Raw genomic sequence first — 17699 nt, 5'->3', positions numbered from 1 at the left:
CAAAGGCCTCAATTCTTTGGCACTCAGCCTTCCTTATGGTCCAGCTTTCACAGCCATACATTGCAACTGGGAAAACCATAGCCTTGACTATACGCAATTTTGTGGGCAGGGTGATGTCTCTGCTTTTTACTATGCTGTCTAGATTTGCCATAGCTTTCCTCCCCAGGAGCAAGCGTCTTTTAATTTCTTGGCTGCAGTCCCTGTCTGCGTTGACCTTGGAGCCCAGGAAAAGAAAACCTGTCACTACCTCCATTTCTTCCCCATCTATTTGCCAGGAAGTGAGAGGACCGGATGCCATGATCTTAGTTTTCTGCATGGCTAGCTGGGGAATAACAGGAATTGTAGGACTTTTTTCTCTCTGTGGACATGCAGAGGATTGCATCCTAACAAATTTATTACAGAATGAGCTCTTGCAGACTAGAGTCCTCATTATTATTATGCACTGCTTACAAGTATGTATGCATATAGAGAGGGAAATTATTAATACTGGGCCAAGTGATCATGAACTGTACCAAAAAGATTTATTTATTTAGCAGATTTACATGCCGCTCCATTCGCCTCAGCCTCGGGGTGGCTTACAACATAAATAAATATCATCAACACAATAATGTATTGTTTTGAATGTTGTATTCAAAATATAGTTTGAATTTGTGCAAGACAGGGATTATTCATACCAGCAGTGATCTGTGATAAACACAAATATCCTAGGCATGCCATATTAATTTAGCACCTGCAATTGGGCAGGGACTGAATATAGTCAAATTTCTGTTTATGTGCACAAATAGTATTTTGTTGCTGGAGTGTTCCACTGAAGTTCCTGTGGAAAATGGCAACTTCAGTTGAGTGGCTGAGTGTCCCAGGAGTGTGAAATATTCTCCCACTTGTTTCTGAATATGAAATTTCTTGCAACAGTTTTGTGTCCATTTGCTCATTTTGCGTAGAGCTTGACCTATTTGTCCAGTACAGAAAGTTGAAGGACAATGCAGGCAGGTGATAGCATATATCATGTTGGAAGATGAGTGGGTGAATGAGCCTCCAACGCTGTGCCTGATGTTATTAGGTTCTGTAATAGGGTTGCCTGAGAGGCTATGGAGGCAGACATGGTTATGAATTGAATTCCACCTGTTGATTACCACTGCTGGGGTGGTAGCATTGGTATTTTAATGGCCCAAATGGGACTGAAGGAGGGATGTTGAGAAATCTTCAGTGGATTCAAATGAGATTGGGATGCCCTGACATGCTAATTCAGCATGTAATACATACAAAGGCTGAAATCCTATGCAGTTACCTGGGAGTAGATCCCACTGATCTCTGTGGAATGTACCTTCAAATAGATATCCACAGGACTGTGCTGCATCCCTCTATGCCCCTTCCCTGCAATATTGTGCTTCCAGAGAAGAATGTTATAGAAAGTTTCCTTATTTATTCAGTCAGTCAGTCAGTCAGTCAGTCAGTCAGTCAGTCAGTCATTTAATTTCTATACTGCCTGTAGCTGAAGTTCCATAGAATGACATGAAACCATAAAACATGCCATGTGTATGGGATCTATTTTAAGGAGAGGCAGAACATTAAATCCAAGATGTTCAAGGTTATATATATATATATGTATCTCATGAAAAATGTTCTTGCTTTTACAAAATGCTATTGCCCATGCTCCCAACTATATTGCTGGCAGAGCTTTGTCATATCTGGCAGACCTGATAGCAGACAGATGGTTTCATATAGACTAAATAATTTCCAGCACTTCTTGGGTTCAGTTTATGTCTAAGCAAAGAAGAAAAGTCATATAACTCCATTGCTCAGCACAAGGGAATGCTTTGGAAATCACAGTTCGTCCTTGCAAGTCTAAATTACATACAAGCCTGGTAGACCCAAAAGGTTTTGTATATGTCTTAACTCCTCCACCAAGGGTATTAGGTTGCTTGTGTTACTTTAGTGACTTCTCGAACTGATTGTTGCAAGGTGTTCCATTTGAGGACATTTTTCATCCGGGGGGGGGGGGGGGTGCACAGGGCGAGATAGGGTGAATAGGGAGGATAGGGCAAGAGGGTCATGCCATTTTTGGTCAAAAACTGCTGAACACTCAAAAATTTCACCACCGCACATTGTTCATGTAAATCAGCTATCATGAAATAGACAAACACATTGAAAGAGTCTCCAAAAAAACCTCACTGAAGCTGAATGCAGCCTCTCACAACAACCCATCTGGGAACACTGGTGCAGACAGGTTCCTAGAACACTCATCTAGCAGGAGAAGCCTGTACTACAAGGGGCCAGCCCTCCAAAAGATAATTCCTGGTTTTTCGGTGGCCCCCCTCATGTAATGATAATGAAAAAGTTTGAAATACACCAGGACCCCCATATCTTCAGGTTTGGCTACCAGTTTCACTTAACTGTAGTTGACCCTAACTTGAAAGAGACGTCATAAAGTGCTTCCCTTAAGTGAAAATTCTTGATTTAATAAGGAAAAAATGTATGCTGAAGTCACTAGGAGGTATGGTAAGAATGAATCTCCTACCTGTGAAATTGTGAAGAAAGAAACTTATATGTACTGCATATATTGTTCACTACTGTTTGTGGTTTTAGGCATCTCCTGTGGGGCTTGGAACTTATCCTCCATGGATATGAAGGGTCCAGCTAAATTGCAAGAATTATGATCCCAAAACCACCAAAGCATGATGCAGAGACACAAAGTGAGCAAATGCTGTTGGAAAAAAGGCACAGATAGACTTGCTTGACGCAGGGTTGCCACAAACCTTCAACCTATAAAAAACACTATAAAGATAGGCATGCCTACACTGCTAAGAGTGAGGGCTTGGAGTTCTACTACCCAGAAGACGCTGTGCAGCTATTCCATCCTACCTCCTGAGCAGATTTTCTGTGATAAGGAAAAAGGAAGAAGGGGTGGGGAAGTAAGGAAAGCTTCTGTGTAGAAGATGTTGTTTTCAGGACCCTCTGTAAAATCTCATGAATGTCAAAGAGTAATAATGCAATGAACTCTCTGTCTGGAAACTCCTGGTGCTCAGCAAATAAGGACTTTGGAAACTTCCCACCCTTTTTGTGTTTGGCAAAATGTGTGTGTGTGGGATGGGGTGGATTTTGTTTATTGTTCTATGGGAGGCGGGATAGATTTATTTACCTATTTAAAATTCCGCAGAGAACTGATTTGGGCTATTTGGTCCTTCATATACTGAGTCCAATTATATAGGAGCCAAGACTTACCTTAAGCCCTACAAATGCCTGAAGTAGTGCCTCTTATACTAGCTTGCCCATGTCATACTGGTCTGTAGAAGACGAGAGGCCCTTTGCAGTGTAGCTGCTTTAGCAGAGCAGCGTCCTGTGTTTTACAAAAGAGAGAACTTTTGTGGGGTGACACTCTGACTCTGACATACTTCCCCCAAAGTGACCTTTCTGACCCTGGTGCCTCTTTACTAGTATGCAGAGTGCTCCTTTATACAAGTTGTTGGAGAACACTGAGCAGCAAAATAGTGTTGCACTCAACCTCTTGGTGGACTTCCCACGTAGGATATCTGGTTGGCCGCTGTGGCAACAGAATGCTGGATGAGATGGGGTCTAGGTCTGTTTCAGCAGGGCTTTTCTTATGTTCTTACATTTTTCCTGGCACTAGTTTACAAACTTCTTGTTTGCCCAGCCATTTTGGAGAAAATTCCACTGTGTTTTATGTTCTCCCTTGTTTTTTTGTTCTGCATAATTGGATGTTGTATTCCAGACTTTCCCCAGCCTGCTGCCCTCCACATGGTTTGAACTTCAGCTCCCATCATCCTAGCCAGCATGATCTATGGTCAGGACTTCTAGGCGCTGAAGTCCAGAAAATATGGACAGCTCATGTCTTCCAGGCTAGTGAAGGCTGCAGCATCCTCTTATGGCTATTTGTTGCTTTTACTATATTGGATTTACATAATTGTATGAACAATTTCATCCACACTCTTGTATCTCATCCTGGAATCCTTGTGATCAAGGATGGTGAAGAAATATTTAAAATTACAAAGAATATATTGTTCATGAAAAAGGAAAGAAGGACCTGTATATTTTCTTTCAAAAATACTGAGATAGATTTGTTGGTTAGCTGCTGCATGTGAAATTCTCCAGCCTATACATGAATGATGAAGTGTGTGTATGGTGGGGGAACATTTTGTCTAACAGTTGAATGGGGCCTCAGAAAGAAAGTTATCAGAATATTCTTTTCCAAGACATCTTGGCCAAGATCTAAAATCTACAGTTTCATGAGTTAAAACGCAGCAACAACAAAAATAGACCAGCACTTTGTCAACCAGAAAGAGGCAGGTACATTCTCTTTCACAAAGTTACACAACAGAATGACAATGTCTGGTATGTTTCCGTTGATGGTATCAGACATACCTTGCTGATAATTCCCAGACAGCATAGTCAAACATTTCTTTTGTTCTTGCTTGCTGCACACAGCCTGTAACAATCACACTGTCTACATACAAATCTCCCCCTGCCTCTCAGATTCCTAGAACTGCATTTTTGCAAATAAGCAATCAATTTATAGATACTAGGCAGATCTTACCATTTTAAACAATGATTGTGGGAAATGGAGGTGAAAGTTTCCTTGAAAGTCAAGTGACCAGCTGGATGCATCACAAGGAACTTGCCTTTTGGAGCTAAGAATCCCAACTAAGTAGAAAGTGGTCAGAAATGGGGAAGCTCAGAATGCAGGTTTGGCATGCAGAAGGCCTCTGTTTCATTTCCCAGCGACTCCTGGGAAAGTCCCTGTCTGAAATCCTGAAAGCTGTTCCCAAACACCTGACCCGTTTTTGATCACATATTTGCAAGAAGTGCTATAGCACTTGGAAACATGCTGCCCTCAGAGGAGTGTTAGACCCTGAATGAAGATGAGGTCTTCCATGGTTCTTCTGCCACCTTCTCATCACTGCCGATTACTCTGTTTTCCACTAACTTCTGTGTGTCCTGGCCCTTGTGATCACTGAATCATTTAATTTCCAAAGACACTTGTTCCGAGAATATACATTTGGGCTTCAGCTTGGGCTTTTTATCCAAGAAAAGCTAAATTGCTTTCCAGGATCAGAACTAGTTCTCAGCGTTTAGTAGCATTGAGGATTGAGTACTGAATAAGGCAGGGTTCATCAAATGTAACATTTGAGTTGGCAAATGCTGGCACCTCCGGAGTAGTGAGTATTAAATGTATGATTTTCAATTTTGTTAGTTTTGTAAATAGGAATGAATTATTTCTTCTTTGGAATAATTCAGTCTTTCTCACACACTGTTGATTGCTATGCATTTTTTAATAGCATGCCATGGATGATTTAACACAGATGAAGTGTCATTCCTTGCAAAACATGGCTTGCAAACTAGGAGCTACTCTACATGCTTTTGTCCTTTCCAGCACCATTTCCACCAGCCCTTCCCTTGTTTGCCTTAAGCATGGTTTAAGCTTATATATACACCAGTGCAAACCATGGTGCTTTGCACCATGTTGCAATCCTGTTAACCAAATCTGAAGTGCTTATTTTTTTATTTATTCAAGTTATTTATAGTTTTCAATATAAATGATAACAAGTTGGCTTATAAAATAAACTGATAAAATAAAACCACCAAAACGTTTGTATGGGGGCAAGTTGTTAAGATATCCAAGCTTCAATCATTCCATGTCCAGTCATTCAGTTAAAAACAAAAACAGTGTCTGGGAATATGCTAGTATGAATAATCTACTAACTGGTGAATCACCTGCAGAATTGGGGCCCAGCAGATCCCTCATGGGGCAAGGTCATCCTATAATAGAGGGACCACAGTGGAGAAGCCCCTCTTGATGCTTCTTTGCTAAATGCAAGATAACAAGGAGAGCCTTATTAAGATTTGTTTTTGTATTGATAGATACAAATAAAATATCAATAATGTTGACTCAGTGTTGACTACCTTCACCTGCCCCATCTATACAAAAGAGAAAATCCCAATGATATGTTAACAGAACAAGCAGTCAATTACAGTAAATTGTAAGGGGGGCGGGGAGGTTGAATCCAAAGGAGAAAATGGAAAATAGAGACACAGGAAAAAGGTGACGGGTAAGTAGATGCAAAAATCTGGTTGGAATCCTGCTGTCTTGCTTTTGCCGGACTGCTTTCCCACATTTGGTCCTCACCAGGAAGTGTGCTGAGCTGAGATCAAGTCCATGAATGTTTGGGAATGCTAGAGGACCCCTTTGCACAAAAAGCACACTTCTTTGCACAAAATACAAAAAAGTCCTCAAGTCGTGCGTGGAAGCAGAACTCAGTTTGCACAGTAGGCGATGCGTGCACAAGCCAGTCTCATGGACTCACTTCCGGCTGGATGCCCATGCAAATGCTTGGTGTAGGGCAGACATAGGGCAGGGGGAAAGCAGGCCACAACTGGGGAAGTAGAGCTGAGGAAATCCATTGGATTCTCACCCCTAAACTGGATTCTGGATCTTCACATAGGGATGTTTGAGGAATATGATTTGTGGGTGGGAATCCAGATTCTCCAGGCTCGGCTTCCTGAACTTAGCTCCATTTTTTACAACCCTGATGGATGTGCCCAGCATTTGTGGGTACTCTCCAGGAACTGAGCCCCATGTGCTATACAAACAGTGCTCATCTTCCATTCAAATGTGCAGCAGCCTTTTTGTTGCTGCGTCTGACACAGAAGAAGGGCGCTGTGTGTGCTTGTGGACTTCCTCTTGGCTCAGCTTACTTTCTAAGACTGGGCTGAGCATGAGAGGAAGTCTGCGAATGCTAGAGGGAGGGATTCTGCCAGGGTTCCTCCCAGGCCTATTGAATCACTAAAGGGAAGTGCAGCAAAGAAAGACATGGAGTTATTGTGAAAAGGGACGGGAAAATTGTGCCCTATAAATGTGAGGGGGTCAGAAATTACTTGGTAATGTAAAGTGATTATAAAAACCTTCTGCAGGCTGATGCTCTCCAGATGTGTTGGGGTACAAACATGTGCTGCTTGGGGGGTTTGGGATCGGTAGTCCACGTGTCATCTATTCATACCAGATCGAGGAAGTTGGGATCCTGACTACAGCTTTTCATGTGTGTCGACATTTATTTATTTATTTATCTATTTATTTCTAATAACATGTATTTATTTATTTTATTTAAAGCTTTTATATACTGTTCTTAGCAAAAGGTTTGGAATGGTGTGCAATCAACAAAATCATTTAAAATAAAACATAGCATAAAATGTTGATATCGCTAGCACATCCACAATAACCATCAAATGCAATATAATATATAATATAATAAACAATGATTAAACAAATAAATAATAACAATGCATAACACAATACTACTACTTCACAGCAGCCAATAATCATATGAATAAAACCCAGTATAAAAAACAGCTCATCCTATTCAGTTAAAATAACTGGAAAATAAAAAGGTTTTAACCTGGCACCGAATGTATAAAGGATTGGCACCAGGTGCTCCTCCCTGGGGAGCAGTTTCAATAGTTGGGGCTCCACAGCTGGGAAGGCCCTTCCCCTCGTAACAGCTTTCCATGTTTCTTTTAAAGGTGGCTCATGGAGAAGGACCTCCATAGATGAACTTAAGGTCCAGATAGATGTATATCATACAGTGTTCTGCCAATCCCTCCACCTGCGTTTTCGCAACTTCTTCACATCCATGCAAAAGAGGAAGTAATTTCCTGTCCTTTTCAAATGGATCTTGGGAATTTTGGAGACATTCTTCAAGATGCAGGGCTTCAGTGCTTACCTTATTGAAAGTTGCCGGCTGGGGAAGTGCCAGATGAGCGCTCTTTAGTTTATTTTTCTTTTCGTTTCCCATGATACCCTTGCAAACTCTCTGGCTACTTGAGTTTTCTGTACCTCAGATGATCGACTTCTAACGGCCTTAACCAGGATGTCTGCCTTCATTTTTTCCAGTGTTACTTCCTTCTGAGTTCCTGAAAGCTCACCAAGACATTTTTGGTTATGCGTTGTTCCTGTTAAAAGCTCTTTTGAAATAAATAACTCTTTGCTCAGGTTTCTCTGAATTCTCTCTTTCTCCCACAATTTTCAGGTGAAATTTCTTTTTGCCCATACATCCAACATATGCTGGAAAATAAATAGGTTTTTAAAAAATCATAGTGTCAATATTAATAATATATTACTCAGTGCTTTTTTTGTAAAGAAAAAAAAAAGGTGCGGGAACTCCACGGCAGTAAGCGCGCACACCAATCCCAAGCCGAACAGTGGAGCAGAGTCCCAAGCAGCTATCTCTCACTATCAGATAGCAGATAGCAGGCTCAATAGCAGCCTGCAGGCACTATGTTAATGATGTTCGCTGCTGATCTGCTACCTGTTCAAAATCACTTAGTAAAATCCATTGAAAAAAAGGTGCCAGAACGCCGTTCCCTGTGTTCTATGACAAAAAAAGCCCTGATATTACTTATACCACAGGTTCATAGTAGTCAATTGTTGTCACTAAGCCTCTAATATACAAAGGTTTATCTTTAAAAGCATTGATTTTATTTCTTGAAGACAAAAAAATTAATTTAAAAAGAAAAGTTATTTTCTTTGATGTAAATTTACTTTCTTAAACCAAAAAACCAAACAAAAAATGAAAGAAAGAAGGGAAAATATGCCAACCTCTTTCAAGATCGTTTGATCCTTCTTTCTTTAATGTGGTTCTTGTCTTTTGAAAGACTGGGTTGTTCTGGGCATGAGTAACATATGTTGAAAAGTTTGTTGGCTGCCATTCTGAAGCAGTTATTTATCTGAGTTTCACTTAGTGGAAAAGTTAGCTTGTTATGGGAAAAACCAGTTGGACAAAGCACTATTGCTTATAACTGATGATTAGAAAGTAAAGAAGCAAACATTGTTTAGAGCTATACTTGTTAGGGGAAAAAGAGAATCTTGTTTGTTGTACATAGGTGGTCGAGGGCGGGGGTCTTTTTAAACAAAGGAGGCATCAAAAGAACGTAATATCTCAAACTGAGTGTGAATAGTGGGAACAAAATGTAAACTTCATTGCTTAAAACCCACACAGGTGGGTTATTCTAAAAGTAAGTTAGTAGATGTTAACTCTGGGGTTAATGTAAAGTTGCAGTAAAAGCTGTGCTGTTTCCTTGAACTTTACAACCTTGCCTTGTAGTAAAAGTTGGTATCTAACTTTATAACAGCAGACATGAAAAATAGAGCTCGAGGGAGTGGTTATGGTAGCATTGTACACTTCTAAAACTCATATATTAAGGAACGCACATTCCAGAACAGGTAGCGAAAGTGTACTTGACATGTTTGGAGGGAGTCTACAGTAATGAATTATTGCCTTAGAGCATTTAAGCAATTAATCTTCTTTATGTTAATGCTTCTGTTGGTGGCTGCAGTACCTACAACGTATTTCAGCATTTAATAAAAATGCAAAATGGACCATCTTGGATTTCCCTACAGATCTGTTGAAGTACTGGATATATTTAGTCTTGAATTCCTACCCGCCTTCTTTAATAACTAGAAGTAAACTATGTAAGCACTGAACTGTGTACCTTTGCTGTTCTCTTCCAAATTTGTGAATGGCTTCTTTGTGCTCGGATGTATCTTCTGAGATACAGGGATGGTGTGTTAGTGAAGATGCTTACAGGTTAGATACAGTCTTAAATTAAGTAGGAAACGGACTCAACCATCACCAGAACTCTTGGGAATCTATAAAAGAGCCTCTATGGCAGGGATGTTAAACTTGAGGCCCCACGTCTCATTCTGAGCCTCAGTAGCTTTCCAGTAGCTCATGACTTCATTGGTCCCCCGGCCACTTACGTTCTGGTGGTTTCCTGGCTTTGCACATTTTTCCCATTCTAAAAGATTGAAATGCCTCTCCTAAGGCTTAGTTACTGGAAGCAAGAGCATAAGACAAAAATTCTGGTATTTTAGCCCCATTCTTTTTGCCTTTGCCCCTTCTTACCACTGGAATTCACTTCCCACTCCCAGCTTCTCTGAAATTACATTTGGCTTTTGGGCTGAAAAAGTTTCAATATTGCAATAGGTAACTGAAGTGCAAAGCTGGAAGTATTTGAGGACTTAGCCCAACCCTCCATGACCACCTATGTACAACTAATGTGGGAATGTATTGAGCATAGCTGCATGGCTGAGCTCTTGGACCTGCTAGTGCTGCCAGATTATTTATTTCTCCCCACAACTAAAGCAGACTGGCATCATGAACATACCAGAATGGATAAATGCAGGCCTGTGAGCCTAGAGTTCTGTCTGCTCCACTGCCAGGCCTTTGCCCCAGCTCCCCAGTCCCCACTGAAAGGAGCCAATCTACCCAGTGTCAGCACCCCTGAACAGAACTTGGGCCTGCACACCAGAACTCACTGCTGCAGCCATGTTATTTGTATAAGCCCCATCCCCTACATTTGCATGGGGGCAGGACCAGCATAATTAAGATGGGGCCACAGAATTCAGGCCAGCTGGCCTAGAGTTCTATTCAGCCACTGCCATGCATAAGCGGACTGGCTGGCCTGTGGTAGCAAAAGCAGGGTGGTGTAGTGGCTGTAACTGGGTGGCAGTGGGGGTGAGCCCTTCTGAGCTCCAGCATTTCTCCATGTGTCTTATCTGCTGCTGCTGGGCTTAAACACTGACTAGGATCCTATGTTGTATTCAAATGAGGGGTTTCCCACTGCAGCTGCCCTCCAACATATTCTAAAACAGGGGTCTCAAACTCAACTTAGCTGGGGGCCACTGGAAGTAGAGTCTGGGTGAGGCTGGGCCGCATCAAGTATTCCACCCCCGCGGTGGTGGTGGGCCGCTCATCCCACGGCCGGCCCGGGTGCTGCCGGCGCTTTGAAGGCCGCAGGGCCCCTCCCCCGTGCCCCGCCCGTCCCGGCAACTGGCCTGCGGGCCGTGAGTTTGAGACCCCTGCTCTAAAAGAATCCCAGGCTCAGGGGCCATGTATATTTTTGCTGCTCAGGGGGACCTTCTTTTCTCCATAGAAGGAAACTTAAGATCCAGGCTATGGTGATTTTTAAAAATTATTTAATGATTTTGGGTCCACTTTGAATCTCCAGTCCTGCTGGATAAGAACACACTGAATTAATTAATCACTGAAGCAGAGAACTTCAAATTAAGAACATGACTTAATTTTAATTGGGAAGAAGGAAGTAAAATGAGTCAGGACTGTCTTAAATTGCAGAAGCATCCATTTGGTAGGAGACTTACCCATTATTTTTTTGTGGGTGTGTGTGCGTGTATGAGTTACAGAAAGTAAATTTAATGGTTGGTGGGAATGTAATTTGCCTTTCTGCTAAAATTGAGAGATAGAGGGACAGGGGAAGAAAAAGGGAGGGAGAGGGAGAGAGTTCTGCCCTCCAGCAAAAACGAAAAAGAAAAAAGAAAAAAAAAGGAGCTCATGAAGATTTCTCATGTTCTGCTGCCTGCCTGAAGACACCAAAATCAACATCAAAGAGAAATGAATGGAATATATCTACCTCTCTGTTTTTGTCCAAGAGCCAATGCAAAATTTAGTATGAACATTTCAGATTTGCTTGCTTTGTGGTTAGGCCTGAAACAAAAAAGAGATGCTTATAGCACTTCACAGGAAATGGCTATTTTATTATGAAAATATATGCATATGCAATGGCACTGATAGTAATTAGGTTGAAAGAAGTAAATCCTGTTACTTGTCTTTCTAATGTTTACTGCAGCCTTACCAAATCTAATGGTCTCCAGGTAGATTTTGGACTACAACACCCATCAGCTCTAACCATTGGCTCTGTTGGCTGAGTCTGGTGGGAACTGCAGTTCAAAACATCTGGAGAGCCAGGTTGGAGAAGTTTGGTTTATTCTGGTTTACCATTTAGAACTTCCTTTCAAAAAAGAGACTCTTTCCAAGAGTGGCTTCTTGATATTTACACATATGTTTCCTTCATTGCAAATTGCATGCATTACATATGTGCCAATTTCATCGCCAATATGTATGTTTGGCTGGCTGACATCAGAGTACTAAACTTGCAGGAGCTGATACTGCCTGCCTTTGCTCTTATTGTTTTTCTTTGGAAGTGATATTTTATCCAGCCATGACTAATAACTATAATCTGATTCAGTTGGATGTGCAGTAAATAGGCTGGTTGGTGCCACAGTGTTACATACGGTGCAGAGGGAAAGGCAAACAAGTAAACTGAACAGCTGGATCAAATCTATTACTGTAATGTCTGCATGTCAGCTTGAGGTCAACTCCAGATTAACATCTGGACCTCGCCTAGCTAGACAAGGACTACTGTTAAAATAATATATAGCATATGCTTTGTACCTTAAATGTCATAAAAATTACTCAGTTTCAACAGTGGGATATTGCTCTAGGAGAGCCGCCTGGTTAGGTAGGAACATTTTTTTTTCTCTATCAGGTGATGGATGTTGGTACCAAAGAAGGATTTTAACCTGCCATGAAGATTACAAGTTTGAACACTGCTGTCTAGGCTAGGTTCCTGCTTCATCTCATTAACTGGTGTGGTGTGGTGGCCCAGGAGATACAAAGTGTGTATGTGGGTGTGTCTGTTTCTCTTTCAAGCAATTTTTAGAAATAAAGATCTGATTATGTATGAAAGCCTACACATTACAGCAATCCAACTAGGATGCCTTCAGACACAGGGAAATGTTGGAAATATCAACGCAGGCAGAGGGAAGCGAAAGAGACCATCTCCACTCCTCCTGTCCTGCCCTGCTTTGGTCAGGGAGAGAAGGAGGGTGCAGGATACAAAGAGTACTTGTACCCTGGCAGCCCCGGGCTCCTCCCCTCTCTGCCCCCAGAACACTCCCTTTACTCCTTCTCCAAGGTTGTTCTTACAACCTGAGAGAAATAGCTGGCATGGTTCTTTCTACACTGGCCTCAAGTCAGGGAATTGGGAATGGAGCACGGATCTCCATTTTCAAGACTGGAGCTCTGCTTCTGATCCTGGATCTGGGAATTCATGCAATTGTATGGACCCCTGTACAACAGAGATGCTGTCTAGGAGCCAGTGGATTGCCTTATAAGGACACAACCCTGTCTGGCTTTAGGCTGGAAAAAGTTGTGCCGATCCCACTGTTCAACTACATTCTGGGACTCTTTTTCTGTCTAAACATTCCTAAGATTGTGCCCTAATCAAATATGGGCTTTCAGGGTTCAAGACCTTTTGGGATATTGTTGATGTCTCTTGCCCATTGGCATGACCTGTAAATTTCCATTGTCCAGCTATTGTACAGGAACAATAGTTAATATCAGAACAAGTGCTTATTAAGATGAATGGGGAGTATTCTGAAGTACCTTTTAATATGAAAAACTTTATTATTTCAAGATTAAGGTTGGTGCTGAGGAATGAATGATAGCAAATTTTCACCGGATAAATAGCAAAAGAGCAGTCTTGCCTTGTTTTCATGCAGCTACCTGCGCTTTGATCGAGCTGTTCCATTCTAGGGTTTGGGTTTCTTTCCATCCACATTAAATACTATGCAAATTGACATGTGGCTGAGGGACTATTGCATATTTATGTGTCACAGAAGTGGTGGATTTTAGGAGTCAAAGCAAGTTGCAAGAAACAACATTGTCCTCTAGAGCTAGAAACTTGATTTCCCTTTGTTAGATAAGTTTAATTATATCTAAAGGCAAATTCCTGTTATTTGAAAAAAATGGAGCAGGGGATTGCACAGATGTAACTAAATCTGGGCCATAAATTATTAAAAAATTACTTGCACCACCACCCTTTGTATTACACATTTTTATGCATTTGTAAATATTCCTATGCAATAATTGCCTGCTGACAGCAGATCAGTACTTACAGAACTGCCCCAAAGGTGACCTGAACCGGTCGAGCCCTTGCAGAGACTTCGGAGTATGAAATTATTTACCCTTCATTTTAAAAAGTCCAGTAATTACTTTCACAGATTAGAGAATTACCTTTACAATCTACTCCTGATACTTTCTTCAGAATAATTGTTTGAATAGCGTTTTAAATACTGAGTGTTGGAACACCTTATCTGAAGTAAGCAGGGTTTATTCACTCAGCAGTGTTTTCAAGAAGCATCCCTAATTCCAAGCACTTAGCTGTCCACTTGGAGCAGGATGTCTCCTCTCAAGTAAGCAGGATAAACCTCTGGAAAAAGCAGGACTGAATCACTCAGCGGCTTCCTTCCTGCCCTTTGACCCCTCTTGGCAGCAGGGAGAAGAGCTTATCTCCAATTGCTGCCCTGAGACGCTGTGAAGGGTGGGATACAAACGTTTTAAATAAATAAATCATCTGCTGACAGAAGACAAAATTTTTCCTTTCAGGAGGAGGTGAAACTTGGCCAGGGAAGTAGCAGGACATGTGGAAGCCCTGTGGGCTGTATCCAGCTTGCAGGTATGAGATATCCAAGCTTGATCTCATTTAAGCACTTTTATATCCCATAAAATTAATGCCCCCCTCCCCAAATTTGATTGAAGTGTTGGGACAAATTTCCCATTTAAATAAATACAGTTTTCAAATGTATAAATACTATCCCACTGATTTTGACAGGGCTTGAAGGTATAAAGCAAAATATTTCTGATCCATATAACTGAAGTTACCGGAGAGTGAACAGAGTCCTTCTGCATACATGTACTGCTCCACTGTCATACGCCCCTCATTTCTATTTCTCTGAATTATAGATTTCTCTAGAGTGTATGCCCTGAATCTGTGGTGTCATGTAGTTCCTATTTTACAGGTAAGAAATTGAGCGTGGCATTTATTCATTTAATTTCTATCCCACCCAATAGCTGAAACTCTTGCAATAGATCACAACTGACCCAAGAGCTTATTCAGAATGTTCATGTGTGAACAGGGACTTGAACTCAGGATTTCCAAGTTCATGTTATCCACTGGATCATGTTGGATCTTAACTTCTGTAACCCAGGCCTTTGGGCAACAATTCTGGAACATTTTGCCTTGGAATGGTCTGTTTTAAACGAGGACAAACAAGTAACACAATCCATTATTGCAGCTGCAACATTTCTGCTTTGAGTACACAAATCTGACTTGAGTGGGCAGCCTCCAGAAGCCTGGGGCCAGGTTTGCTTCCTGGAACCCACCAAGTGTTGTCCCCCATTGCTGTGCCACCAAATTTGCCACAACATTTTGGCAGTGTAGGGAAAAATCAAACTGGTTTGCTGTCAAAGTTCAGCGGTACAACAGCAAAATTTCTGAGGTGAGTGTGATGGAGACAGTGGGGATGCTGACAGCCTGTGGGGTACAAGTTGGTCACAAGTTGTCTGTATGTTGAGATACAGGCCCATAATCTTAGTGGACTGATTGGTGGGTGGATAGATCTTCCTGGTGAAGCCTCAAGCACTGTTGGTGCAGGAAATACTGCCTTGCCTGAGCAGAGTTCACAGAAACTCTGACCCCACTCTTGTTAGGTTACAGCCATGGCTGCTTTGAGGAGAGCACAGTTGGAAAGTTTCGTCTTGTACTCCCAGCAGGGGCTGTTTCGACCAGGGAAGATGGCTTTGCTGATGCCAGCCCTTCACACAAGGGCTGAAATTACTCAAAGTTAAAAGAAAAATTCCAGAGGTCAGGCAAGGGGGGAAAGTGGTGCGAACTGACCAATGAATCTACATTTAAGTAGCTAAAAATACTTGTAATGTTATGTGTTTAATAGTTCTGTAGTGAAATGGCACTCTGTCAGAAATATTAGAATGTAGAGGACCTTTGTGGTCCTTTTTGGAATGAGGAATTTTCATAAGAAAGCAATCCTTGAAATGCTTTCAAATACATTAAAGGTAGGAATTTTTATGGGTCACTACAGACCTCAGCAACAAGTCATAAAATGGTACTTTCTGTGCTGTACTATGTTCCTTTTTCTTCTAAAGCTATTTATCTTTGAGGTTCTTGGCAGCCCTGCCTAATAATTATGATATCTGAGCATTTATGGTAGTAGCCAGATGTAAATTTCAACCCTTATTGTTTGTCATGGTCATTTTCATTATAGATCCCACCAAAATTAGGAAGAAAAAGACTTGATATTTACATTTAAAGGCTATTTTCTGTTAGAATAGGCATTGTGAGACTGATTTTAAAGAAGGAAAATGAAAGGAAGCTCAAAACAAAAGGACTGCATGTTATACACATTGTTTCTAGATCCACACAAAATTCAGAAATCTGTTTTGGACACTTGTAGCAGCTTCTAATGTTCATAGAGATTTATATGAAGGTGCAGCAGGAACCCTATATCCACTGTCTCAGTTACCATGGTTTCATTTAACTGAGGTTGACTGTTGGCCCTCCACTTTTGCAGGGATAGGAATATAGGGTCCCCATGAAAGTGGAAAAACCGTGAATATCTCTAGGGAACGACAAGCTCTGTTTGGGGATGCCACTCTCTTCGTCATGGTACTAACCATCTCCCCCCCCGCCCCCAGCATGATTGCGGCCATCTCCCCACTTAGGGGGTGGGGGGTGAGGTGATGGCTGCGATCTTGGTCGCCACCCACTGCGGAGTTCACAACCTGAGTAAAAATTTTTATGAAATTTTTGTTTGCGACCCGATTTGGTCATGAACTGAGGCATTCGTGAGCCAAGGTACCACTGTATAAGTGGTATCTCCCAATGTTTTAGGCAGGATTCTTTCCTGGGCTCTACCTAAGAGATGCCAGAGGTTGAACCTGAGACCTTCCAAAGATAAAACATCAGTTCTGGCACAGTGCTATGGCTCTTCCCTTTAGGACCACCATCTAGAGGGCACTGGGGGAGACTGAAGTAGATGGTATTGGTAATTTGTCTAGAGGGAGGCATGGCCATGCTGGCTGAAGTTGTGGGGAACTGCACTCCATTCTTTCTGGAGGGCATCTGCTTGGGTCAGGGGCCTGAATTAGGAAAATACAATGTTGGATCTGGTCCTCCATCCTCAGCAGCAACTGCTTTGAGCAGCACACATTTCGGAGCAAACAGCTGCTCCTGTAAGATGGCTCAGAGAAGATGCAGCTTCATATTCATCACTTGGGCCTGGTGGAGAATGATGAGGAAGCATGATTTCTGCTCCAGGAGCATCACAACATATTTTGGTGCATTATTACCTTGCCTTCCAGCTTCCCCTTTCTTTCACTGCTTCTCATTGATTCAAATCAATATATCCTCCAGCAAAGAAATTGTGACTCACAGGCTCTGAAATTCTTCCTTTATGAAAGGAGCTTTTTTTAAAAAAACCCTGGTGTAATCCATACTCTCTCTTTGAAAGGTAGCATGTGTTTTATGAGCAGTCTAGAAATAGTAAGGCAGAGGAGTGTGGAAGAGTGCTCCTGGAGAAAGAGTAACCTTCTAAGCATATGAATTCATGTTTGCTTGAAAAGAGCAGTATTGAAGAATTTCAGTTTTAGGCTGTGACTGTACACACAATCTAGACTGTACAACTTTGCACTGAACTATCCCCTTATAGCCAAATTATGATAAACATGCATTCTTGGATGGATGGATGGATGGATGAAGTAGACTTTGGAGCAAAGAGGAGTCAGATACTGGGTAGTTTCACCAGGCTAAAACTATTGATTGAAGGGTAGCAGCTTAAATTATTTTTTAATTATTTGTTAGATTTATATACCACTTTCCCCCTATAAACTCAAAGTGACTTACGTCATTCTCCTCTTCCTGCTCCCACAACAACTATCCTGTGAGGTGGGTTAGGCAGAGAGTCTGTGACTGGCCCAGAGTCACCCAGTTGGTTCCATGGCTGAGCAGGAACTAGAACCCAGATCACCTGAGTC

The 17699-nt window shown here is 41.7% G+C and overlaps 1 protein-coding gene across 16 annotated transcripts in view; it reads left to right on the top strand.

The window, feature by feature from the left end:
* The window catches only part of KIAA1217 (KIAA1217 ortholog), a 431120-nt gene that overhangs the window by 80055 nt on the left and 333366 nt on the right, over positions 1–17699 (top strand). For 2 of the 16 annotated variants that reach the window (XM_044425224.1, XM_044425214.1), the window contains exon 2: positions 14256–14325. The exons of 11 other annotated variants lie outside the window; for them this stretch is intronic. Coding sequence is in view for 1 of the 5 variants with exons in the window: in XM_044425214.1 (XP_044281149.1) it covers positions 14256–14325 (70 nt within the window). In the remaining 4 variants the exon portion in view is untranslated. Of the gene's footprint in view, positions 1–10817; positions 14669–17699 lie in introns of those variants that run through there. 3 more of the 16 variants (XM_044425222.1, XM_044425221.1, XM_044425223.1) reach the window with 2 other exon arrangements.

Source organism: Varanus komodoensis, unplaced genomic scaffold (assembly GCF_004798865.1).
Source record: "Varanus komodoensis strain SLA01 unplaced genomic scaffold, ASM479886v1 scaffold15, whole genome shotgun sequence".
Lineage (NCBI taxonomy): Eukaryota > Metazoa > Chordata > Lepidosauria > Squamata > Varanidae > Varanus > Varanus komodoensis.
Note: the sequence above shows the minus strand (reverse complement) of the source record. Positions and strands in the feature narration are given on the sequence as shown.